The sequence below is a fragment of the Amphiprion ocellaris genome, chromosome 1, assembly GCF_022539595.1.
Source record: "Amphiprion ocellaris isolate individual 3 ecotype Okinawa chromosome 1, ASM2253959v1, whole genome shotgun sequence".
Classification (NCBI taxonomy): domain Eukaryota; kingdom Metazoa; phylum Chordata; class Actinopteri; family Pomacentridae; genus Amphiprion; species Amphiprion ocellaris.
The window spans coordinates 37,692,563-37,717,966 of NC_072766.1; the positions used below are offsets into that span (position 1 = coordinate 37,692,563).

The 25,404-nt window shown below is 35.6% G+C and overlaps 1 protein-coding gene across 3 annotated transcripts; it reads left to right on the forward strand.

Moving 5' to 3' along the window:
• Window positions 1-500: 500 nt before the first annotated feature.
• Window positions 501-23,597, forward strand: LOC111575112 (photoreceptor-specific nuclear receptor-like). Of its 3 annotated transcripts, none has more exons than XM_035952723.2 (10): window positions 503-595; window positions 4,801-4,885; window positions 13,592-14,270; window positions 15,631-15,781; window positions 17,327-17,430; window positions 17,560-17,862; window positions 19,880-20,058; window positions 20,952-21,192; window positions 22,286-22,391; window positions 23,056-23,597. In XM_035952723.2, the coding sequence occupies exons 3-10, from the start codon at window positions 14,177-14,179 to the stop codon at window positions 23,186-23,188; spliced, it is 1,311 nt and encodes a 436-aa protein (XP_035808616.2). In that variant the 5' UTR covers window positions 503-595; window positions 4,801-4,885; window positions 13,592-14,176; the 3' UTR covers window positions 23,189-23,597. The 3 variants fall into 3 exon arrangements, with proteins under 3 accessions (XP_054867147.1, XP_035808616.2, XP_035808618.2); XM_035952725.2 differs by having other exon boundaries at window positions 13,858-14,270; XM_055011172.1 differs by lacking the exon at window positions 23,056-23,597 and having other exon boundaries at window positions 501-595; window positions 22,286-22,395.
• The last annotated feature ends 1,807 nt before the right edge of the window (window positions 23,598-25,404 follow it).

Consider the following 25,404-nt stretch of genomic DNA (forward strand, 5'->3'; position numbering starts at 1 on the left):
ACAACACTCCTCCATCTGTTAAAACAAAGCAGTGTCACCGTGTTGTAGCTCTCACAAATGAAACGCTAATCATTACATTGTGTAATAATGGTCATTTAGTGTAAAATATTCCAATTAAAATTGTTAACAGAGCTTAAACTGACCTAAAAATGATTATTTTGTCCCATAAAGCCTCAAATCTTCTGCTTACAGTGACATTGGATTAACATAAATTTATAAAAGTGACATTTTTGTCAAAATTTTAAGTTCCTCCCACATTTGCTGCATAATTTAACTACAGAGGTGCTGTATCAGGTGATTATGCCTATATCTGTGCAACAGGTGACAAAAATGTATTTTTTTAGGATCCTAAACTTCCTAGAAATGGAATGCTTTGTTCACATTTTTTACATTTTGAAAGTACAACACTCTTCCATCTGTTAAAACAAAGCAGTGTCACTGTGTTGCAGCTCTCACAAATGAAACAATGGTCATTTCAGTTACCTCATTTGCTGTAATCTTCTTGCCTCCTCTGCGTTTCCACAGGGGCCCTAATCTCATCTAAAGTCATCTGACCTAATCCGGAGCAGCGGCAGCAGTGGCAGCAGTGGTCGAGGTAAATTAGGTCTTTGACTGATAGCCATCTGCCAGACATGCGTCTAATTAGTGTGTTTTACTCGTCTGATGCAAAAATGAAACTCAGACAGGTGAGAAGACGCTTAAATTAAAGGTGCACATCAAAGACAAATCACTGCTGACATCCAAAATCATAAAAGTCAAGTCAAATACACAGATTAGTTACATTTACTTATTATAATTTAATTAATAGCTGGTTGCTTTTACGTTAGTAGCAGTTAAACTGAAAATAACTTTAAAAATTCGAACATTATTGATCGAATTTGTTATATGAAAAGGTGAATTAAGGTCAGCTTATCTAACTTCGACCTTTTTTGTGATTGTATTTCCTTCTGAATTATATTTTATTGGCCGGTAAATGTTAAATAAAAGTCAGTGTGTGATACTTTATTACCTGTTGCACTCATAGTTAATAACAGAATACCTGGAACTTGTAATCCTACTCTTTGACAATAGCTGACATTGAAAAGGATTATTCCAATCTTCTTAAGTTGATTCACCACAGAAGAGTTCTGTGGATTTAAATGTCTGTGATATCAAAGACAATATCTGTCCACTCAGAGTCAATTTATTAATTTATATGGTTGTCTAATAACCTGCCTTGGCTAAAAAAAACTCAATTAAATAATCATATAAAGACATAATTAACTGAATTATGGTGCCAAATCGTTTAACAGATCACATAGATCCTAAATTATACAGATAAAAGCTGTTAAACAGATGCAAGCTGGTTGTGTTTCTGTACATGACTCAGTGATACAGTATTAATTCATCCATTCATTACCTCAATGAGTCAGAGTGTTTGAGAGAAAACAGCTTGCGAGTTGCTCAAATGTGGTCAAACTGTCGTCCCAAAGCGGCAAGAAGCATCAGTTGTTTCAGCCCAAACAAGATTTATTTACAGTAAAAGAACAAAGACCTTTAGAAGTCTGAGTAATTGGAAGTCTTGTCTGACAGGAACAATAGAGGAAAGCAGTGTGATGTTAAGTAATAGACTGAAGAATGAGGAGGTTGGGGTAGATGAAGGACTCAGCAAAACCTTAGTTAAACACTGCTACTTGTTTTGTGTTTCTGGATGACGGTCAATGCTGATTTCTTTAAACTATGACCCACATAATCGTCAAACCATATCGGAACGCGGCAGAGTTATGTGACGATTGCCGTTGGTTTGTCTGTCTGTCTGTCTGTCTGTCTGTCTGTCTGTCTGTCTGTCTGTTAGCAACATTACTGAAAAACAGACGAACAGATTTGCATGAAATTTTCAGGGAAGGTCAGAAATGACACAAGGACCAAGTGATTAGATTTTGGCAGTGATGCAGCTTATAGTGTGGATCCACGGATTGTTAAAGATTTCTGCATCATTGTGAGATAGCAGCACGGCGTCACTGTAACCATGGCAACAAGTGAACACTACGTCAGCTGCCTGCTGACGATCACATGATTGTGATCCTACAACAAATCCACCTTTGTGGACTTATCAGGACATTTCCGAGTCCCATCAATTCCCGTCGCCCGCTACATATTTAGGTCATGTGATTCGGTATCTGTATATAACATACACATGCATAACACACGCCTATACTCAGCACAAGGTTATTTTGTTTGTGGGTACATAAATATTAAATGGACACATTCTATAGTGCCGTGATTACTGACACAAATGTTTAGAGATTTCATCCGTCGGAAATGATACAGCTGAGCAGCCTTGGCGGAGTACTGTGCTCTGAGTGCTTTTCTAGTTGTGTTTTGTGATTGAGGTGTAAATTCTGCTTACACCACATCCTTACAACTTGGACATTCACCTCTGCCATTCCTGGAGCTCCCCCACATACTACTTAGCTTTCCAACGTTTACAAGCCAATAGCAAGTCAACTCTAGGTGCTATGCGACACTTAACTAACCAATAGTAATTCAGCATAAACTGCTGCAGACATACTTTTCTTCCTGAAGGGGGCGGGAACAGCAGCAACTCATTGGTTTTTGCAGCAAAGCTGTATTTTTTTTAGAATAGAATAAAGTAAGAAAAGCAAGAAAACACAACTACAAATTAAAGAGGTTGAGGTATACATACTATAAATACAATATAAAAAATAAAAATAGAAGAATACAAGGATACTAAAAACACAAATTTAAGAATATTTACACTAATGGATTGCACTTGGACTTTTGCACATGACAGAGCTAAAACCAGAGGTGTTACAGTTGTGGTGAAGTGAACCATCTTTGTTGTAACTGGATTGAAAATACCCCCCAAAAGTGCTGCCCTGTAGCAGTTTTTGATCAGAAACACCTACATACATCCCTCTGGAGGCACAAACAATGTGTGTTACGCTTTAAATTAGAAGGCTGTTGGAAAGAAACAACTGAAATTACAGTAACAACCCCAGATAACACTGGAGGTTAACATCACTGCTGCTACATATGTTTCATTTTTGGACAGTGTTTACTTCATATAATAAAATATGTGTCCCCATTTGAGCTGCTTAATTAGAATATGAATAGAATATTTACAGTCCAGGTGTAAACGTAGCAGCTTCTGATGCTCACTGAATCAGACATGAGGCCCCAGTGTTTAGGCAGCGTGAAGGGTTTTTTGTCTATTGTCTGGCCTGAATTCAAACAGTGTTAATTACAATTAAAAAAAACAACAGAAAGCAGCAGCAGCAGTTGGCCCTAAGTGTCTGTGGATCTCCTAAACAAACTGCAGGACTCTGAGCTGCATCAAGAGGCTCAGCCGAGCTCCAATCTGACGTTTATCTCTCGCGGCCGTTCTGCTGATGGCAGCACGACGTCGCTTTAGGAAGCAGCTGTTTACTGTCAGAGATCTAGGTCAGGATGGACAGAAAGAGCTGGACTCCTGCTGACAGTTTACACAGACTGCTGGACCTCGGTGCAGCTGGAAGCTACACTGATGAACATGGAGGCCTGGAGCTGGACTGAAGCCTGATGCATGACAGGGAGGAAACAGACTTTACTGCTGGCTGAGCCTCATGTGGTTACATGATGGGAAACTGTTGAGTTCCTCCTGACATCACTGTCGGATCTTGACCTTTCTGCACTCTAAATAGAAATGTTTGGCCTCAATTAAGAGAAAATTAATTAATCAATCATTTTGGAAACTTTTACTGAATTTAAATTCAACCAATGAACTATACTGAGTCAGTTTCCTTAAAACTAGATATTTTTAATAGCATTGACCTATTCATTTGCACTATAAACAGAAGTTTTTTAGTTGTTAAAAATATGCTAGTTACAACAAGTTTTCCCACAATATTTAAAAACAATTTCTAAGCTTCCTACATTATTACTGTTATAGTTATGTTGGCAGGTAGGTAGGTACTTTATTGATCCTGATTTGATTGAAATTCAAGACACCAACAGCTTATTAAACATACAGAATATGCAGAAATAAAGGATAAAAGCAGAGCACACAGGAGATATAGAGATATACAATATATAAAGAACTAATCATATACAGAATGTATATACACTAAACTAAAAACTGTGTGGATGGTGTGCAAGTAGGCAGAAAAAGTTTTAAATCGACAACCATTTTGAAATTAAAGTTAGATTTTCTGCTGCAGTTTTTATTCATGTAGTAACGTCTAAAAAATGAATTCATTCAAAAATTGTTGAGCAATTTACTTTTTTAAAAATGTATTTTGAACTGTAATTGCACATTTCAGCATAGACCATATTGCCATTGAAAAGATCACATTAAAATGTACTTTTTTTTTTTAACTTACAGATCCTCTAACAGGTTTTTCAGAGTTAGACTTAACAACTTGATGTTTGTGGTTTTAAACCAATTTTGGGTGGATTTAAATGAAATCTGAAACACATCACTCTTCCTGCTTAGGATGAATTGTACCACCTCTAGTGAGACCTTCATTTTCCATCTAAAGCCACAATTTAATTTGTCTAATTTATCAGTTTTTGATCAAATGCCTGCAAAAGTAAATCAAGACTAACAAGAAAAATAGGGCAATAAACTGGGAAAATCATGATTATATGGTTCACTCCTTCAGGACTTCAGCACAATGTAGATTGTCAAATGTGACCTGCGAACTGAAGTGTTGGTCAGAGTGACTATCACAAATCAAAAATATTAGTTACTTTTACTTATCAAGCCAGGAATCTTAACTAATCTTAACTTCTCTCATCAGTACCTCTGTGTGTTGACAGACTAATGTGTGTTTAACTCCACATCCACCGAGACGAGTGATGGAAGATGAAGATCTGCTGCCAGAGCTTTCCACCTGACACACAGGTAAGAGGCTCAGGCGCCACAATCAGATCCCAAAGGCAGCTTTATCACACTGTTATATAACACACACACACACACACACACACATGCAGACACACACACACACACACCGATGAGGCCTGATGTGAGGACGCAGCCACACTGCCATCGTCAGCACTGCTCAGATCAGATTTAAACCCCCTGAATCTCCACACGCCTCCTTGAGTTTCCTTCGTGATCCTTCGTTACACCCCTCTGTGTGTGTGTGTGTGTGTGTGTGTGTGTGTGTGTGTGTGTGTGTGTGTGTGTGTATGTATGTGTTATCCTCTTTCATATGTGTGGTTTGTTCAGGCCACTGAGGTTACTGAGTGTTAGTGAGGTGATGTAATCAGGTGTGTGCTGTAATGTGTGAACAGCAGGTGTGATAAGCGGAGATTGTTTCTCAAAGATGGTCGACAGGTGTATGATAAAAATAAAAATAAAAAAATCTACTTTTTTCAATCAACCAATCACCCGACAGCAGAGACAAAGTTTTATTAAAACCTCTGAAAATGTACTGGGGTGTCGATTATATGCCACAAAATAAATTCAGCTGAAGAACGGCTCAAAAAACAAATAGGCTTTTTGAGTTGTAACAGCTTCTAATCAATTATGTTCAACAAACCAGTTATTGAATTAGGGAAACTCGTCTTTCCTTTATCAATGCTGATTTAAATCACCAATTACTTAGTTTTTACTAAGTAATTACGAAGTAATTAGTTTGACTTGAAATCCTGAACCAAAGGTGGAGAAAAAAAATATGTTTTTAACCCAATTTAACTAATTTACTTCAACTTAAATGCTGTTTTACATCAAATAATGCAGACATTTTACTTTAAAATACTCATAATATTAAGTTACCAACATAATCATGTAAACACAACTTATAAAACCAAAGTTTGCAACTTAAAAGTTGATCTAAATAAACAGATTTGAATTTTTCTTGCAGCCGTGCATGTAGTTGAGTGGAAGCAACAGGTCCCCTGAATTTTTTAATTTGGAAGGAAAATATTCATTTAAGTATGGGCAAGTTCTCAAATATAGAATTTTCAGGAAAAGTGAGAAGTAATGGATTCATACAGTTTTCTTTTTTGCTTATATATCTGTATTTTTTGTGGTAGGAACTGTACTCTTCCTGCTATAACAACCAAATTCCCCTTCATTTATTAATTAAATGATTCTATTCTATTCTATTCTATTCTATTCTATTCTATTCTATTCTATTCTATTCTATTCTATTCTATTCTATTCTATTCTATTCTATTCTATTCTATTCATTTTAATTCTATTCTATTCAATTCTATTTCTTTATGTTTAAGTGTCAGATCTGTAAAGTAGATGACTGCAACTCATGCAAGTCATGTTTTGTAGCTGGCAGGAGGAGGCACAACAGGATTTTCATCAGTTTATGATTGCAAATGAAAAGTAGTTTTCAAGATTAATCTACTGAGATCTAAGTTTAATTAAATATTAGTTTAGTCTAAAAATTCAAAAAAAATATGGACAATTTGCACATTATTGGATTTCTAATGTGCTAACTCGCCTAAGAAATATTTTACATGTAAAATACAACATAAAAATGAGCTAATATTAGCATTTCTGATCTTTTAAACCAATGGATGCATCTTGTTTATTGGTTAGATATGTCAAAAATTCTACAAACAAAAAATAAAACACAGTTTTGATGACTGATTTGACAAAATTCACAGATTTTGGTGTGTTTGTCATTTGCAGTTTCTACATAATGAACTGAATACTGATGGTGAACATCTGGACAATCAAACTTTAAAGCCAGAACATAAACAAACATAAGGAAGCTGCAGTTTACAGACAGACAGAAGTCTGTTGACGGAGATTCATGCTGTCTCATAGACTTGTCTTCACATGAAGCAGAGACTCATTAATGTCATTACATAACAGCTCCTCTAATCATTCTTTGAATCCTAATATTAGACTGCGCCCATGCTAATCTATTTGTCTTGGCATAATCTATAACCTGCTAATGTAAGCAAGTCTTCACCTAAAACTTGATGGTGTCACTGCAGCTTATTGTCATTATGTAAACTGCTATAAGGCTGCGATTGGCCGGGCCAGCAGCCAGTCATCTCTGTGACAGTCTTCTTCTAAATACAGCGACAAGATGTGATCTGCAGCTCAACATCTTATTTACCAGACAGACCAGCAGAAGATGTTGTAACTCTTTGTTTCTTTGATGGATTAATTCCTCTGTCTTAAAAAACAACAACAACAAAAAACATTTTCTGTACTTTCTGCTTGTTCTTTGATTATTAATAAGGCAGAAATTTTCAACACATACCAGTTTACTTTGGAAAGCTATGCACAAAGGAACAATTAATGTGTTTTTTTTAAGATCCAGGAGTATTATTTAGCATTTTATATTATCACAAGACAGGGCTTTGTATTTACATATATGCATGAACCACACAACGCTTACTTGAATTACAAAAAATCTACAGGTTTATGTATTTTTATGGTTATTCAGCACTTGATGCAACTCTACTGGCAATTTTAATGACATATGGGTGTCACAGGGGCCAAGTCAAGTCAAAGTTTATTTGAAAAGCACATTTTAAAACGACAAATGTTGACCAAAGTGCTGTCCAACGTTTAAAGAACAAAAACCTACACTACACAATCTACTACACAATCAGACTATTTGAATGAAATAAACCAATAGAAAATATTAAATCAGTCTCCGTACTCTGGATGGATTGAATGCAAAGTCAAAGCAATATGACTTTAGCAAGGATATACAAGTAGCCAGCATTGGGGCAGATCTGATGTGAAGTGTTCCAAGTTTAGGTGTAGCAACTGAAACTGTGCTATTCCTGGTTGCTTTTAGTATAATCATACGCAATAAGCTTAAAATAAGTTAAAATTAGATAAACTTTATCAATCCCTCACTGTATTACATGTTACAGCAGTTGGACACAAATGAGACACAAAATAATCACAACAAGACATATAAAAGTACAATAAGGCTAAAAAAATAACATATAATAATGAAGAAATATTAAAAATGACTTGATAACTATACATATGGAGATGAACCTGGATTTTTGGAAGCACCAGTAGCATCTAATCAGAGGACCTAAGTCTGCAGGACTAATATATGTTGGAGTTACACCATTTAAACACTTAAAACAAATAGCGAAACCTTATATTTAGCTCTGAAACTAACAGGAAACCAGTGAAGTGCAGCAAAAATAGCAGAACTTGCTTACAGGATTCTGAACCAGTTGCAGACAAGAAATAGATAACACATGAAAACCTGCACAGGAGTTTCAGTAGTCTAGTCTGAATGAAATAAAACAGGCATGATAACCTGCTGATCTCTCATAGAAAATAATTAATATTCTCTCAGAAACACTCTAACAACTGAGCCGATCTGTTTGTTTAGCTTTATGGCGTTGCCTAAGAAAGCACCTCAGTCTTTTACTGGTGGTTTATTGTAGGATGTTATGAAATAAGTGGAAACCTGTTGGAGAAATGGCATCAATGAATCCCAGCTGGGCCCAAATAAATGGAGGTGTTAACATCTTAGACCCCTAAACCACCGTGATGCCTATAAAAATCTTTCTCTGGCTAAAGAACAGCAAGAAAATTCTGATTATGAAATCAGAAAGATCTGCAAACTTAGCAGAAGTCCTGCGTGTACCCTTTAGGTGATTTGTATTAGAAATAATAAACACTGGGTGCAACTTTCCTTCACATACGGTATGTGACAGAGACACTAACGTTTTCTGATGCAGCTGAAGGTTGGAAATTGCTTCATCCATCTAAGATAGGCAAGAGAAAACAATCAGCAAAAGAGCATTTTAGAAGCACACATATTTCGAGATGTTTAGATCCATCAACCATTAACCAGTTTCTAGTGATTATAACTGGGGTTCATAATAACTTTGCCAATCCTAACCTTCGTGCACAGCACACACTGATTTCAATAAATAATAAAGCAATAATGCAATCACTCATGAGCTTCTTTGCTCATAAGATATTTAAAGGAACCGGCAGCACATTATAAGTAAATTAAAGCTGCATAATATATGAGGTTGAGGCAAATCAAACATGAGTCGGTTAGTTGACTTTGGTCTAAAACGTCAGCTGGTCTAAATGCTGCTTTTGAGGCTTTTCAACTCTTGACCAGGAGAAATTTCATAAGCTATCTAAGTACAGTCAGTCTGATGGGACTGTAGTTTGTTTTAGTTCAAAGTATTATCATTGCTATATGTTTATCATATGCAAAGAGTTGTGTGTGTGTGTGTGTGTATATATATATATATATATATATATATATATATATATATATATAAAAAATATATATAAATTCTTACTTTTTTTTAATGGACAAGTCCATGTGATCGTTAATGCTAATTCAAGATCATGTTTCATGTTTACAACCCAGACGACTCCTGCAATAATGCTTTCTGGACTGATTAGTCCATAACAGAACCTTTTGGTTGAGATGTAAAGAAAACTCTGCACTCCGGGATAAGAACATTATCTCACCTGCAAAGCATGGTGGTGGCAGTATCATGGTTTGGGCCTGTTTTGCTGCGTCTAATCTAGAACAGCTCTTCATCACTGGCAGAACAGTGAATTCTGAATTATACAAGTAAAGTTTAGAGAAAAATGTTGAATCTCATGAGAGAACGTTACAAAGAATGAACACAGAAGAATAGTCAAAGTTAAAGTCAAAATCCTGACCTTAATCCAATAGAAAAGTTGAAGAGGGACCTGAGCTAAATGGTTCACATGAGGAAACCCACCAATAACCCCGGAGCTAAGCTGTTCTGTACAAAGGAATGGTCTAATTTGTGTAACTGGGTCCTCTTTATCTACTTTTAGGACATGATTGAAACTATGATGACGTTTTAGGTTATATTCATGCAGAAATACAGAAAATTCTAAAACATTTACAATCTTTTGTGCAAGTTTTAGGTAAATTTCTGCAAAATATGATATAAATCAGTGAATGTTTTCTGTCACCTGCTTTTATGTGAATATGAGGATGGAAAAGCAATATTTAATTCAGCACAACTCTGGTATATTACAACATTTCCTAACAAAGATTTTTGGGGAAAAAGCATCATTTAAGAGAGCAAAACCATCACATTATGTGCTGATGAAGATTCTGACAAATCCTTTCCAAGAAAGCATCATATGATCCCAATCAGTAACCTGCATACATGAGTCAAGATCCCCACCACCCCATAAGAAAGAAGATCAAGATAGGATTACAACAAAAAAAACCTTAAAATCTCCATTTCTAGCAAGAGTAACTTGTTTTTTTCATTATTTTTACTGGCACAGGTACACATAACTAGCATAAATCAAGTCGGTGTACAACATAAATGAGTCAGAATCCACATCAGTAATCAGCGTGTAATTGGGTGAACTTATCCAGAAATCCTGCAGACCGCTGACCTCATACGACTAATTAACTGGTAAATCTTACAAAGGTCAAGTGCGCTGGCCAAGGATGAAGAGAGTAGCCACCATATGGCTAAAGATGCCCACAAGAAGTGTGTCTTCACTGCTCTTTTAATCTTTTGAGCTAATTGTGTGGCCCCCCTCCACCAGTCTTGTGGTGACTGAGACCGGTGCCCCGGCAGACAAAATGTGGTCCAACTCTAATCTGCTTAACTGCTTTCCACTTTGTTTTTCCAATTATGCCTGGGCCTTGTTGTTGTACTGCCGAAACATGCTGACACCGACATTAATTTTGCTCTCTAAGCAAATTTTCTACTTGGAGTTTAACGAACATGAAGCAAACAGAGCATAGAGGGCAGGTGTTCCAGCATTTCACAGATTATACAGTTAAATAGTAGCAGCAGCGATTAGCCATGTTTTTTGAACAACAAATAAGACATTGTCACGTCCATGGTCTTCAGAACAAAAAGCTCTAAAAATTCACCTTCTCAGCATCAAACAGCTAATGGACACACTAAGAAGCTAGCTGATGAACATAGTGGAGCTAAAAAGACAAATATTCCTTCAGTAGATGGTTGAGACCAAAACCAGTGCTAAAAGAAAGAAAATGTTAGACTTAGCTTCTGACAAAACAGCGTCAGTGTTGCTCGCTAACAGCTGGAAATCTTGCTAATAAGATTTATGCTAAATTTAAATGTGATGATATGTCATGGTTGTGCTTTTAATTGGAGCAGAAAATAGTAGATGATTGAGACCAAAACCAGAGCAAAAAGAATGTAAATATTGGACTTAGAGGCAACAGGTGGATCCAGATGAATGTCAGTGTTGTTCTCTAACAGTTGGATGTTCTTGTGAATGAGTTTTATGTTAAATTTAAAGAGGTGCTGTGTTCATAACTGGACTAAAAAGAAAATTGTAGTTGGTGGAGACCAAAACCGGATCTCAAAGAGAGTAAATGTTGGACTTTGAAGCATCCGATGGATCCAAATGAAGGTTAATGTTGATTTCTACCAGCTGGAGCTTCTTGCTAATAAATTCTATATTAAAGTAATAGATGAGAATATGTCAACGTTTTGATCATAACTGAAGTAAAAAAAATACCAGTTGGATGAGACCAAAAGTGAAGCTGAAAGAAAGAAAATATTGAATTCATCAGATGGATCCAAGTAAACGTCAGCATTGCTGTATAACATGTGAATGTTCTTGCTAATGAGTTTTTATGCTGAATTTAAAGGTGACTTTATGCCACTGTTGTGTTCATAACTGGATAAAAAAAATGTACTTGGTGGAGACTAAAACTGGAGCTCAAGGAGAGCAAAAATTGGACTGAAAAGCATCAGATGGATCCAAATAAATGCCAGTGTTGCTCTCTAATAGCTGGAACTTCTTGCTAATAAGCTCTATATTAAAGTAATAGGTGAGGATATGTTAATGCTGTGATCATGACTAGAGTAAAAAGCATAGTACTTGTTGGAGACCAAAATGAGAACTAAAACAGAGTGAAAAGTGGATCCAAATAAATGCCAGTGTTGCTCTCCAATGACCGGCTGTTCTTGCTAATTAATTTATATGTTAAATTTAAAGGTGAAATTATATTAATATTGTGTACATAACTGGAGTAAAAACAGTATCTGGATGAGACCAAAACCAGAGCTACAAGAGAGTTAATATTAGACCCAAATTGAATATTAGTGTTGCTTTCTAATGGCTGGCTGTTCTTTCTAATTAGTTTTCAGTCAAAGTAAGATGATAATTTGTTACTATTGTGTTCACAGGTGGAATAAAAAAGGTTAGTTCAAGTTTTAGAAATACTGAAGTCACAAGCTCAAGCTACCCCCAAAAAACATCAGTTTATCAACAGAAAAAGTCTCCAAAAACTCTAAACATTGTACTTTATTCACATCTTTGCGTTCATTTAAAGTAATAGTTTATGCAACTGTTTAAATTTTAGTGTAATTGAAGAATGCAAAGTTGTCTTTAGGTTGTTAAATCCCACTAATTCCCAGAAACAAAAGCAAAAACATGTTCTCTGTGTCTCTAGCAGTGGCCATTACTCTGCTTATCACTCATCAAATCTGCAGATGTTTATCTGTTTTCATTAGATGATTTGTTTTTAGTTGGAGAAGGCAGCTGTAAGCCAACTGTTGATGACCTGCCCAGCACCAAAAGGCAGACAAATTTAGCGTCTAGCTGTTAAAGACGCTGGAACATTTTGTACTCGACCAAAAGAATGAACAACGTTACATTTATCAGCTGGCAACAGACAAAGCAGGCTCCATATGAACATTAATGTGGATCAACTTCATGTCAGATGGTTTCTGCTCATTCATCTGCTCCAGAGTGGCATAAAAAATCAATTAATGCAGCTTTTCAAACACAGAACAAACAGCAAACAGATACACAAACAACAACGAGTCAGTGCAGATGCCGCACAGCGCACAGATGTCAGAAACATGGCAGCTCACGTCCTTTTCACATCGTCAACCACTCAGCTGTGTCAAGAAACAAACGCTGAAATGAGCAGAAAACTGCGTAAAGGTTGGACCAATAATGATGTTGTTAACAGCTGAAATGAATTTTACAGTTGATTGTACAACATTTTATGTTTAGCAGGAATCTTCAGTGCCTGTTTTTCAGCTTGATTTTTTAAAAGATTGACAGAAAAAAGTATTTTTATGACTTAGTTTTCAGCCCTTTCTTGTTTTAATCACAGCAGTAATGCACACAGGGTTTCATTCTACCTCAAATTGTCCAAAATTTTAATTAATTTATTCATAAAGCTGCAAGTTTTATTTCTCTCCCTAAGTTTTCATCTGCAGTTCTGCCTGTGTAAATGCCACATGTATGATAATTCAAGCTCCTCAATAATAAATGTCGGACCCTCATGAATGAGCTAAATTAGTGCCGCCCAAAACATCAGTCATTCAAAACTCTATTATTCCCTCTGTGACCTTTTTTTTTTTCTTCCTGGCAGCTGGGGGGGATGAGGATGATCTCGAGTTAGTCAAAAAAAAAAGAAAAGAGGGAAATGGGAGTTAATAGGCAGATCCTCAGCAAACACTGGGAGTCATTATGAATGGGAGGCAATCGCACAGATCAAATATACAGCAGGGAGAAATGGAGCTGGAATTCAGAGGTAAAAAAAGAATATATATAGAAAAGGAGGGGAAATACAAATTGAAGAGGGCTGGTAAATATAATAATGTGTGCCTCATGTAATCATCCCTTCAAATGCAGACACTGAAGAAGAGCGTTGGCTGATGTGGAGGAGACACGAGGAGCTGGATGGGTCTAAAGTTACAGGAGTTTCAGGAGCTTTAGGAGCCGCCGCTGCTCTTTTTTTCCTCGTTCGTTTGTGTTTCGCAGACTTAGCGAAGATCTGACCAATGTTCTGTCAATGTGACTGATTGATCCAGTAGATGAACAGTAAAGATTAAGAGGATGACAAATAAGCATGCTGCTTACACAGCGCTTGGGGCTAATCCTCCCCCTCCACCCCCCAGGCCTCCCTTTTGAGGACCTGCTGCCCAGAAGGACCCACAGACAGTGACGGACCGGAGGGAGGACGACACCAAACAACCTGTCCGAGTGCAACAAGTGTCAGCTCCCAGCTCATGGCAGGACCTCAGCCCATCTGCATCCCCTCAGTACAGTAGAAACCTGCCATCTGTCCAGCGGGGGACCAGGAGGCCCTGCAGCAAACACAAAAGGAACATTTTTGTGTTGATTTTGGACCCAAAGAAGGGGACGAATACTTTACAGCAAAGTTTATCTTCTGCAATCTTCAGTCATTCAAGGAGGCTTTTTGTGGAAGAAAAAAAAATGATGGAGGATCACCTGTCGAAGATCCCCATGATGCCATCTTCTTCACCCACCGAATCGTCTGGCAGTGGAGGGACTGATGACAGCAGAGGAGGTAAGACGAGCAGCAGTTTGGCCTTAGAATGAAAAAAACTGCATGCAGGTTCATGTTTGTTTGTTTTTTTTAACTCAGAACTCATCTGTTCAATGAAAAGACCATGAATATACACACAAACATACCCTTTAAATGTAGTTACTGAAGAGAAGGAGACTAAAACTTCACCTTACAATAAAAAATTCATATGGAAATTCATGTTTGAGGCTTTTTTTAAAAACTCAAAACGCATCTGTTCAATAAAAAGATCATGAATGTACACACAAACATACCCTTTAAATGTAGTTACTGAAGAGAAGAAAACTAAAATTTGACTTTATGATAAAAAAAATGACTTGGAGGTTTATGTCTGAGGGTTTATTTAACTGAAAAAGTCATCAGTTCAATGGGAAAAATCATGAATATGCAAGGAAACAATAGCTCCAAGCTACCATCTGCAATTCTGACATACAAAAATACAGTTTAAATGCACTTACTGAAGAGAAGAAGACTAAAACTTGGCTTTATAATACAAAAAAGTGAAATGGAGGTTCAAGTTTGAGGCTTTATTTAACTCATAACTGATGTGTTTAATGAAAAGATCATGAATATACAAGGAAACAATAGCTCCATGCTCAAGAATTACAATTCTTGCACACAAATATACCATTTATTTGGAGATATGGAAGAGGAAAAGACTAAAACTTGGCCTTATAATGAAAAAAGATAAATGGAGGTTTATGTTTGAGGCCTTTTTAAACTGAGAGCTATCTGACAAAAATCGTGAATATGCAAAGAAACTGTACTTTCAAGCTCTCCAACATTCATTTATTAAACACAAATACACCCTTTAAATGCAGATACCGGAGAGTAGAAGACTAAAACTTGGCTTTCCAATGAAAATACTGATGCAGAGGTTTATGTTTTAGGGATTATTTGAGACAAAACTCATCTGTTCATGACAAAACTGTGAATATGCAAAGAAATAATAGCTCCAGGCTCACCAAACTATAATTTTTACACACAAATACACTCAATTAAAGCAGAAAACGGTCAAAATTATGTTTATATGCAACTCTAAGTCATGCAAGTTGAATTTATTTATAATTAATAGGTTTATTTGGATTCATTTCAGCACCCTGCCATGTTTATTTTAACTCTTAATCTGCCTCCAGCTATTTTTTTATTGTTTTAATGTCATAATCATCCACTAAATGAGATTTTCAGGCCTGAACGTCTGCTGCAGTATTGGCTCGTGTGCTTTTGCGAGAGCGTGGAGCTCCGTGCAGGCCGAGCCGCCGCTGCAGATGGCAGGCACATGCATGAAACAATAACTAACCGACCGACCCGCCCCTCTGTTGTCCCCCTGTTTGACTCGCAGCCAAGAGTCCGGCTCCAGGAAAAGCTCTGAGTCCTGCTCTGGTCTGCAAAGTCTGTGGAGACACCAGCAGCGGGAAACACTACGGCATCTACGCCTGCAACGGCTGCAGCGGCTTCTTCAAACGCAGCGTCAGGAGGAGGCTCATCTACAGGTGACACAGAGAAACTCACCTGTTCAAACATCCAGCATGTAGTTAGTAAAAGAGCTGCATTATGGGAAATGAAGGCAAAGATTTCATCCAGTGCATTTTCTCAGACATTAGGTCAGTTTTATCTTTTAAAGCACACAAATTTTGCAAAAACATTGTGTAATAAATGATAATGTATGTTTACCAATAGTATTAAGTTGTGCTTGTGCAGTTAAATGACTGAGACAATTTAAATGCAAAATCCATGATCCAAATTTGACTGAAGTTCAAGCTGCCATTGCTCTCAAATTAACTGATGTCTCATAGTATAGTAAACTACCACTAAACACTAAATCTACACGTTTTTATGGTTTCTGGTCCTTATAGAGGTATCATAAAAGGTCATGTAAAGTTATTTTTCTTTAGGAGATAATAAAAAACAGTAAAAATTTGCACTTATATTTCCACTTTTAAGATGATATGTGAATATAGCTGCAATGTTTAATGCTGAAAAAATACGAATTGGACCTTAAAGTGCACAAATTATAATTTTTCCTAGAATTTTTTCCAATATACTGAATGAATACAAATACAGAATTTGTCAGTTGATAATAACTGAAAATATCATTCATATATTAACAATAATATTAAAAACAAACATTTCAGTGCACCAGAAATTAAATAATTTCAACAAATAATTAGTCATTATTTGATTTCTATGATCAAAAACTTGGTATTCAGTTAAAAATCAGGTTCTAATTCCTTGTCTTATTACTTTTCATGATGGCGTTTCTTATTTGTGTTCACTTAGATCACAAGATCTGCATTTAATGTGGTTATTTTTGTAAACTTTATGCTAATGTTTAGGAGTTTCTTCATACTGATTCATTCATATATTGCAGAATCAATCATGTACATTACTGTTCAAAAGTTTGGGGTCGCCCAAAATCTGAATATATACACGAAGATCAGAGAGCATCCTCAGAACTGATGCTGGCATTGCTTGCATGTACTGCTGCTCTGTTGGTGTCACTTCTATCTGATATCAGTAAACCTTATTCACAACCTACACTACCGTTCAAAAGTTTGGGGTCACCAAGACCTTTTCCTGTTTCCATGAAAACTCACACTTTTATCCATGTGCTAACATAACTGCACAAGGGTTTTCTAATCATCAATGAGCCTTTCAACACCATTAGCTAACACAATGTAGCATTAGAACACAGGAGTGATGGTTGCTGGAAATGTTCCTCTGTACCTCTATGGAGATATTCCATTAAAAATCAGCTGTTTCCAGCTACAATAGTCATTTACCACATTAACAATGTCTAGAATGAATTTCTGATTCATTTAATGTTATCTTTATTGAAAAAAAATGCTTTTTTTTCAAAAATGAGGACATTTCTAAGTGACCCCAAACTTTTAAACAGTACTGTATGTTCAGGGAATTTATATTTCTGTTATTATCTACAAGCTCTTGCTGTTTTTCAATATAATGTAGATGACAGATGAAATATGTGTTAGTTTTGGGTGGATTCTCCCTTTAAAAGCTTCACTCTGGGCCTCCAGGTGTCAGGCCGGTACTGGCATGTGTCCAGTGGATAAAGCTCATCGGAACCAGTGCCAGGCGTGTCGGCTGAAGAAGTGTCTGCAGGCGGGCATGAACAAAGACGGTGAGTGAATTTCACAGCTTCAGATCGTTTGTTAAACATTCAGTCTCAGCTTCAGAGATTCGAACGTGAAGCTGTGTGAGGTCGAAATCTAAAATCCGGGTTATTTCACGTGTCTCGTCCTGCTTGCAGCCGTGCAGAATGAGCGGCAGCCTCGCAGCACAGCTCAGGTCCGTCTGGACTCCATCGACGTGGACCCTGAGAAGGAGCACCTGGCCACCACCAGGGAGCCCACCTCCTCCTCCTCCTCATCTTCCTCCTCCTCCTCATCCTCCTCCTCCAGCGGCTCCGTCATCACATGGCCCCACATCACCTCCTCCATGTCCATCACCTCCTCCGTGGCCCCCCAGCGCTGCGTCAGCCCCCAGAACAACCACCGCTTCATGGCCAGCCTCATGACGGCCGAGACCTGCGCCAAGCTGGAGCCCGAAGACGGTGAGGAGCAAAGAGTTCTGCTGGGAATTTAATGTGGAGCTTCATCATGTGTCATTCCCAGCAGATGTGTTATCCAAACATGCAGGGACACAGCAGAATTATAAAAGTGTAATGGTTAATATTTGAGAAGGCTTGTCTTTAGACAGTGCCATTGTGCAGAAAAATTGTAGTGAGGCAACGTTGTTGGATGCACTGTAAAAAAAAAAATCTGTAAAAAAAACCCAACAATGTCCTGGTAGTAAGAGTGCGAGTAAAAATACATTCAAAAACAGTTTTAATGTAAAGTAAAAAGAAGTAAAAACTGTGAAAATGCTAGAAAATATCTGCAAAATAAAGATATTTTCAGCTGATATGTATACAGTTAAACAGTGTAACTTTGCAGTCATGCATTGTAAAAGAATGAATTACTATAATGTGGACAATATTTACAATTTATGGTCTTTTTTTACTTTTTTGCTGCAACATGGAAATTAATTATTATGCATAACATTAAAAAAATCTGTGATTTCATTTATGTATATTGTCAGTAAATTAAACAAAATAGGGAAAATATGCAAAACAAGTGTTCAAAACATTATTCACCATTATTAATTACTTAATATAAGCATTTTTTTCTTTTAGATAATGATAATTATTTTTTAAAATTTTTTTTGCTGATTTAAATCAACAAAATAAAATAGAAGAATTTTGCAGTCAAACATAAAAGAACAAATTACTATTTATAAAAATACATATTTTTCATTGGGAAATTATTTATAGTTTATTATTATTTAATACCTGTATTTTTTTTACAGTCAACATGCAAATTAATACTGTGATTTTACTACATATTATCTGCAATATAACGACACAGGTACAATTTGTAAAATAACATTTTACAGAATTATTTACCATTTTTAAATTCTTGCTATACAAATTTTTTCTTTCATATGACAACAAATTTCTACAAAATAAAAATATTACTAACTTGTTTAAATACAGTTAAAAATTTAGGTAATTTCATAATAAAGTCAAGGTGAAATGTTGTAAATGAACAAATTACTATTTCAATAAAAAACTGATTTTTGATTGATTAGACATTTTTTTGAGGTTGGGCTTTTTGTGTGTTTTTAGGAGTTATCTGTAATTTAACAAAACAAAGAAAATCTAAAATGGTATTATATTAATGATACATTGTTTAAAATAAATTAGTGTTTAAACTGTTAAAAAATTTACAAAATTGACAGTGTTAGAGGGACAAAGAGGTGGAGTTAACTGAAAATCTGTGATGGTTTTATCTCTTCTTAGAGCTGGACTGACACTACAGGACTTTACCCCTATTTCACCCCCAAAGATCTCAGTCCAGATTTCTCCTCTGATTGTCTGGAGGTGAAATGGGGTTAAATTGGCCTGAAACTTCTGCAGTCTGAGCTCAGCCTTATTGGTGCAGAATGAGGTCACGATGACGCTGTTTTCAGGACGGAACCGGAATCATGTTTCTTATAATCAGACAAACAGTCGACCGCTGTACTCCTGTTAGAATCCTGTTTCACACATTAGCTGCCACCCTTATATTGATGTGATTCTACATTGTATGTAGTTCAATTTAAACTATGCCAAAGTTTATGTTCTCTCCAGTAACCCCCTTGTTTTTTATTTTTAATGTTTGATTTTATAGTTTTTATATAGGTTTTTATATCATCCATTACTGACCATTAGCACTGTAGGCTAATGCAATGGTTGGGCTTTTTTTCCCACACTTTGATCCAGCTCTTTTATCCCGCTCTTTTTTTCCCGCTCTTTTCATCAGGAATCCCATAAATATACTTATAGCTAATGACATGCATAGAGAAAGGCGATTTGATGAGTCAGAAAGAAACAGGGTTCAAATTTCTAAACACTTCTGAATTGTTTTTAAGATTTAGAATCACCAAACCAAACCCAAACGCAACAAAAACAGCCTGAGTTTGAGTTTGATCTGTTAGCAGACATAAACTATCTGTGCATTTTGATTCTAATTGGATCTTTTCTGTTTCAGTTGACGAAAACATCGACGTGACGAGCAACGAGCCGGAGCGAGCGTCCTCGGAGTACCACATGGCTCTTTACCCATCCAGCTCCGAGAACGTCTACGAGACTTCGGCCCGGCTGCTCTTCATGTCGGTGAAATGGGCCAAGAACCTGCCGGTGTTTTCCAACCTGCCCTTCAGAGACCAGGTGAGACTTTAGCTCAGCTTGGTTTAGAGGTTCAGGTCATTATGGTGTCACTATTGTACTGTAGCAGATGTTTAAGTTTAAGTTTACCTGCAAGAGACTGTTATTTTTCTAACCTGTGTGTTTGATTTGTTTAAACATTCAATGCACTTCAATTGTGATAATGATATATTGAAATTTAAACATCAGACACAGACAAAAACACCACAGGAGCATCATGTGCTGCTGCATAATAATGCAGCCCTCTGCAATTTAATTACAAGAAAATAATCAAAAACCTTGATATTGGCAATACGTATATAATCATCAAAGTATTAAATGAACTTACATAATTATATAGTAATAACTTCAAGCACAACATAGGCCATTGGAAATACAATATATTATACTGTTAAGTGTTTTTTAAAATAATATATTTTAAAACATACATTTTTCAATATAAACTTGTAATATGTCATATGTTTTACTTTTTTCTTACTGATTATTTTTTGACAAATTTTTTTTTTTCTCTTTTAAATGATGTTTTTTAAATTTGCTTTGCTGATTTTGAACATTGTGTAACAGTCACTTTGCATTCCACTGCCAGGACTGTATATACACATAACAAATAAAAAAATTTCTCACTGACGAGAAAATATAATTCAAAAATCCCTAATAATTTTTGAATCAATCAATCAAATCAATCAAATGTATTTTTTATTTTTTTATTTCTACCTCAATTCATGGCAAGTGCCAACAACATCACATTAAACAGTCAATACACAAAACAATATTAAATAGGTACATAAATATTGAACACAAGCATCCATATATTCAGTTAAAACATCGAAAAGCAAGTCTTTCTGTCTCAGCTGTATCAGATTTTCACCTTCTTTCTTTTTTCCTGTGTTTTCCAGGTGATCCTGCTGGAGGAAGCCTGGAGTGAGCTCTTCCTGCTCTGTGCCATCCAGTGGTCTCTTCCTCTGGACAGCTGTCCTCTGCTGTCTCTGCCTGATCTGTGTCCCGGCATGCAGGGGAAAACCAGCTACACCAGCCTGGACCTCCGCCTGCTGCAGGAGGTGTTCAGCCGCTTCAAGGCGCTCGCCGTCGATCCCACCGAGTTCGCCTGCCTCAAGGCCATCGTGCTCTTCAAGCCAGGTGAGGAACGGAAGAAATAATCTGCTGGTCAGTCAGTCAACAGATTATCATTAAACCTGCACTGGCCTCAGTCATTCTCCTCAGAGGATGAGCCTTTTACATTCTCCTCTAGCGCCACCCAGAGGCCAAAATGCCCCCATTTTTTAAAAAATTTAAAACTAAACTTCAATGCATATACAAAAAAACCCAAAAAACAGAAATAATCAAAAACCTTGATATTGGTAATACTTGTATTTGAACTTGCGAGTTGTAAATGAACTATAATGGTTAAAAAAAAAAAGCATTAATACTAGAAATGTCTGGGCTGTCCTCACCAAAAAAACCCCCACATTAGAACAGTTCAAAATATTTGTTACACGTCAGAGCACTAAATTAAAAAAAAAAAAAAAAAAAACAGAAAATACATATTCTTAAAAGTATCATCTAATGATGTGTCATAGTTTTGGCAAAATAGCTACAAAGTAAAAAAAAATCAAAAATGCACAATTTCCATTTTTATGTGTGTGTATGTGTGTAGTCTATATTTATTTTAGTTATCTAGTATATTGTGGCACATCCATCAAATCAAATTCTTTATTCATCCCCCACTTCAGCAAACTAGCCATAATTTTGTGTTTTTCGGTCATATTTAGTTGATTACACTTTTTAACAGCAGTGTTTTATCCATCATTCTTGCATGAATGGGCTCCCATATTACACATGAAATGAACCCTAATTCATGAAACATTTGCAAGAATTAATGACAAAAATTCACACTGGAACAATATATGTGGTTGTTGTGATATTTGTTAATCACATTTTTGCTTCTGCTTCAACCATTCAGATTTTTAAATGAACATAAAACACATTTAGTCAGCCCTTTCTCATAGAAATTTAGTCAGAAATAAAAAAGCTGATGTATTTTACCTTACATAAAACATGTTCCAACACTCACAAATGAACAGCAAATCATTGACAGTCAAATGAATTTAAGGCCCATTTTAATAAATACTTAAGCTGTCAGTATGAATGAGTGTAATCGTGTGTGTAATATTAGATTACAGATGTTTACAGCAGTATTTGTGTGGCTCACACAGTTTCCTTTCCTCCACAGAGACTCGTGGTTTGAAAGATCCAGAACAGGTGGAGAACCTGCAGGATCAGAGTCAGGTCATGTTGGGTCAACACATCCGCTCACATTATCCAAGTCAACCAGCCAGGTAATAAACAGCCCCATCACCGCAAAGAAGAGCAATAATCCACCTCTAAGACACCATTAGTTGGATTAAGACTTGATTATTTCTTCAGAGAATGTGGCCAGAATATTTGTTTTTACTAACAAAACTTAAAAAAGAGCCTCATATTTGGTTAGTTCAGATTCTGTTTATGTCTAAAATTGGTGTTTTTTTCCTCTAAAATGAGTTCCACTGTTGTATGAATGTCATTTTTAGGGTCCTGTGCTTTAAATATAAAGGACTAATGCCCAAATTTTTTCTTGTCGATGCTTTAAAGTTCAAACGAAATGCAAAATCTGATGTAATTGCTATTACAGCCAGCAGAGGGCGCCAACAACACGCTCAGTTCTGTTTATTTTCCATTAGAGTTGATCAAAGTAAATGATGTATTTTGTTTGGACTTAAATCATTCGTTTATGAACCGTTTTCAATTATTTTAATCTCATTGTAGGTGATTATTGTTGTTGCATCTTAATTTGTTTTACACGACAAATTAAATTCCAGTTTCTTGACAATATTTTATTTATTGGTCAGTTATTCAAATACCACACAAAACAGCTTTTTGAACAGTTTGATAGTGTTTTGTCCTTCATCATTTTCTTTTTGCGTCCAGCAGCTGATTTAATCTTGTTTTGTTGTTTGCGTTCAGGTTCGGAAAGCTGCTTCTCCTCCTCCCGTCGCTGCGTTTTGTGAACTCGGAGCGAATAGAGCTGCTGTTCTTCCACAGGACCATCGGAAACACTCCCATGGAGAAGCTGCTCTGCGACATGTTCAAAAACTAAAACAAAAAAAACTCCTGCAGTCATCCAGAGCCTGATGGGATTAAAAACCTGACAGATATTAGCTTTGTATTACTGCATACATATCAGAGATTCTGTGTGCTGTTATTTTTGTAAAGGCCACTTTATTATTGTTTGTTTGTTGTTTCCACATCAGGTCATTCTGAGATAAGAAAAGATGCAGTTCAGTTCTCGTCATCATGCTTGCTGTCTATTTGTATCATATATAGACTCTCGATCACATTTCATCCTTTAGATTTTCTTTATTTTTGTGTTATTTTTTCTTAAAACTACATGCAGATCTTTATTTGTTTGGTGATAGATGAACTGTATAACCTGCTGTCATTCATGTGACTGTTGTATTCATGTTGTCTTGCCTTGATGAAGTAAAAAAAATGCTCCAACAGCTTTAGATTCTGTGTGAAATATTTCATTACATAAAATCAAAAGGGGTTTTCAGAGACGTAGACTTTCAGTTCTGCAGAGGATCCATAAAGCAGCGCCCTCTTCTGTCTGGTTTAACTCCAAAAATGCATCCTCAGCATGACCTCTAAACGACATTTTTAGAATTAAATATAGCTACAAGTTGAGTCCTTTCAATGTAAGTTTTCTTCTTTGCTTTGTTAGAAACAATAGGTGCAGTTTGGATGACTGATTTATTCCAATTATGCTGAGTTAAGAGCCTGTTAAAGAGATTTCTAGATCAAACTGGAGTCATGTCTTCAGATAATAAACTCGTCCGTCGATGCTCTGCTGACATCTTGTTAAGGGATGGACGTTTATAGAAGACGATGAGGAAGTTTTAATAAGAAACATCTGTTTTCTGCATCTGTTTTCCACTTTGGTTTCCTAACTGTAACCTTAACTATGTAACTTTGATGCCTAAACTTGACTAAAATATGAGTTTAATTAGTAAAATAAAAAATAGCAATATAAAACTGGTTTGCAAAGATTAAATACAACAGTCAGTTCCAATGAACAAGTTTAATCTGTTCTCATAAAATGAAATTTTATTATCCCATTATTATTATTATTATTATTATTATTATCATTGTTATTATTATTAGTAGTAGTATTAGTAGTACTACTACTACTAGTAATAGTAGTAGTAGTAGTACTATTATTAGTAGTAGTATTATTGTCAGTATTATTTAACAAGAATTTACCAAAAAAGACTCTTTCTTGTCAAAGAAACAATATAACAATTATTAACAATATAATTTTTTTGTGGAAAGTACTTTATGATGATGATAATAATAATGCCAATAATAATAACAATAATAACAACAATAATAGTAATAATAGCAATAATAATACGTATGTACATATACATAATAATAGTTATGTATGTATATGTACATAATATTATATGTACATATACATAATAATAATAATAGTTATAAAAATAGTAATTATTGTTGTTATTGTCAATATGATTTGACTTTTTTTTAACAAGAATTTACCAAAAACACTCTTTTTTGTCAAACTGAAAACAGATTTTTGGTGGGAATTATTTTGTAGTAATACTACTACTACTACTACTACTACTACTACTACTACTACTACTAATAATAATAATAATAATAATAATAATAATAATAACAATAATAAACCAAATTACATAGCATGAGAAATATAGTGCCTAATCGAACACCAATAGATGTAACTATGATACATCATTGAAAAATAAGAATAAGCAACTTAAACTAAGTCTAGAATAGAGAAATACATAGTCTTCTAAAGTAATATTACATATAATAAAGAAATAAAGCAAATAAAATTGAAATATTTACTCCTACAACATCAGCTAGCATTTCCTACGAGTTCTGATAATGTTTGAAAAAAACTTTTATTCTAATGTTCAAAGATTATTGGTGTCACAAAAGAGGCTATCAAGAAATGTTTTCACTTTGACATGAAAGAATCTTTGTTTTCCTAAATTCTCATCAAAAAAGCTGAATTATTTTGACAATGATTCAATGTTGGAAAGCAATAAAAGGGGAAATCTTTTACCTTTTAGGTCACATACTGTCTAATAAACATCACTACATAAACATCAACCTCCAACATAAGCATTAATGTATTCATGCCATTTAATCATATTAATCTGTGGACTTACTCATGTTCAACTTGTGATTGAAATTTTACTACTTTGCATTGCTCACTCCTCAGACAGCCTTTTTATTAACAACCCTTAAAGCTGCGGCACTCAACCCGCG

Excerpts from the sequence above, each read along its gene's own strand:
- LOC111575112 (XM_035952723.2), top strand. The coding sequence starts at position 14,177 with ATGATGGAGGATCACCTGTCGAAGATCCCCATGATGCCATCTTCTTCA. Across the intron at positions 15,782-17,326 it reads AGGAGGAGGCTCATCTACAG|GTGTCAGGCCGGTACTGGCA; the intron begins GTGACACAGAGA and ends CTGGGCCTCCAG. Across the intron at positions 22,392-23,055 it reads TATCCAAGTCAACCAGCCAG|GTTCGGAAAGCTGCTTCTCC; the intron begins GTAATAAACAGC and ends GTTTGCGTTCAG.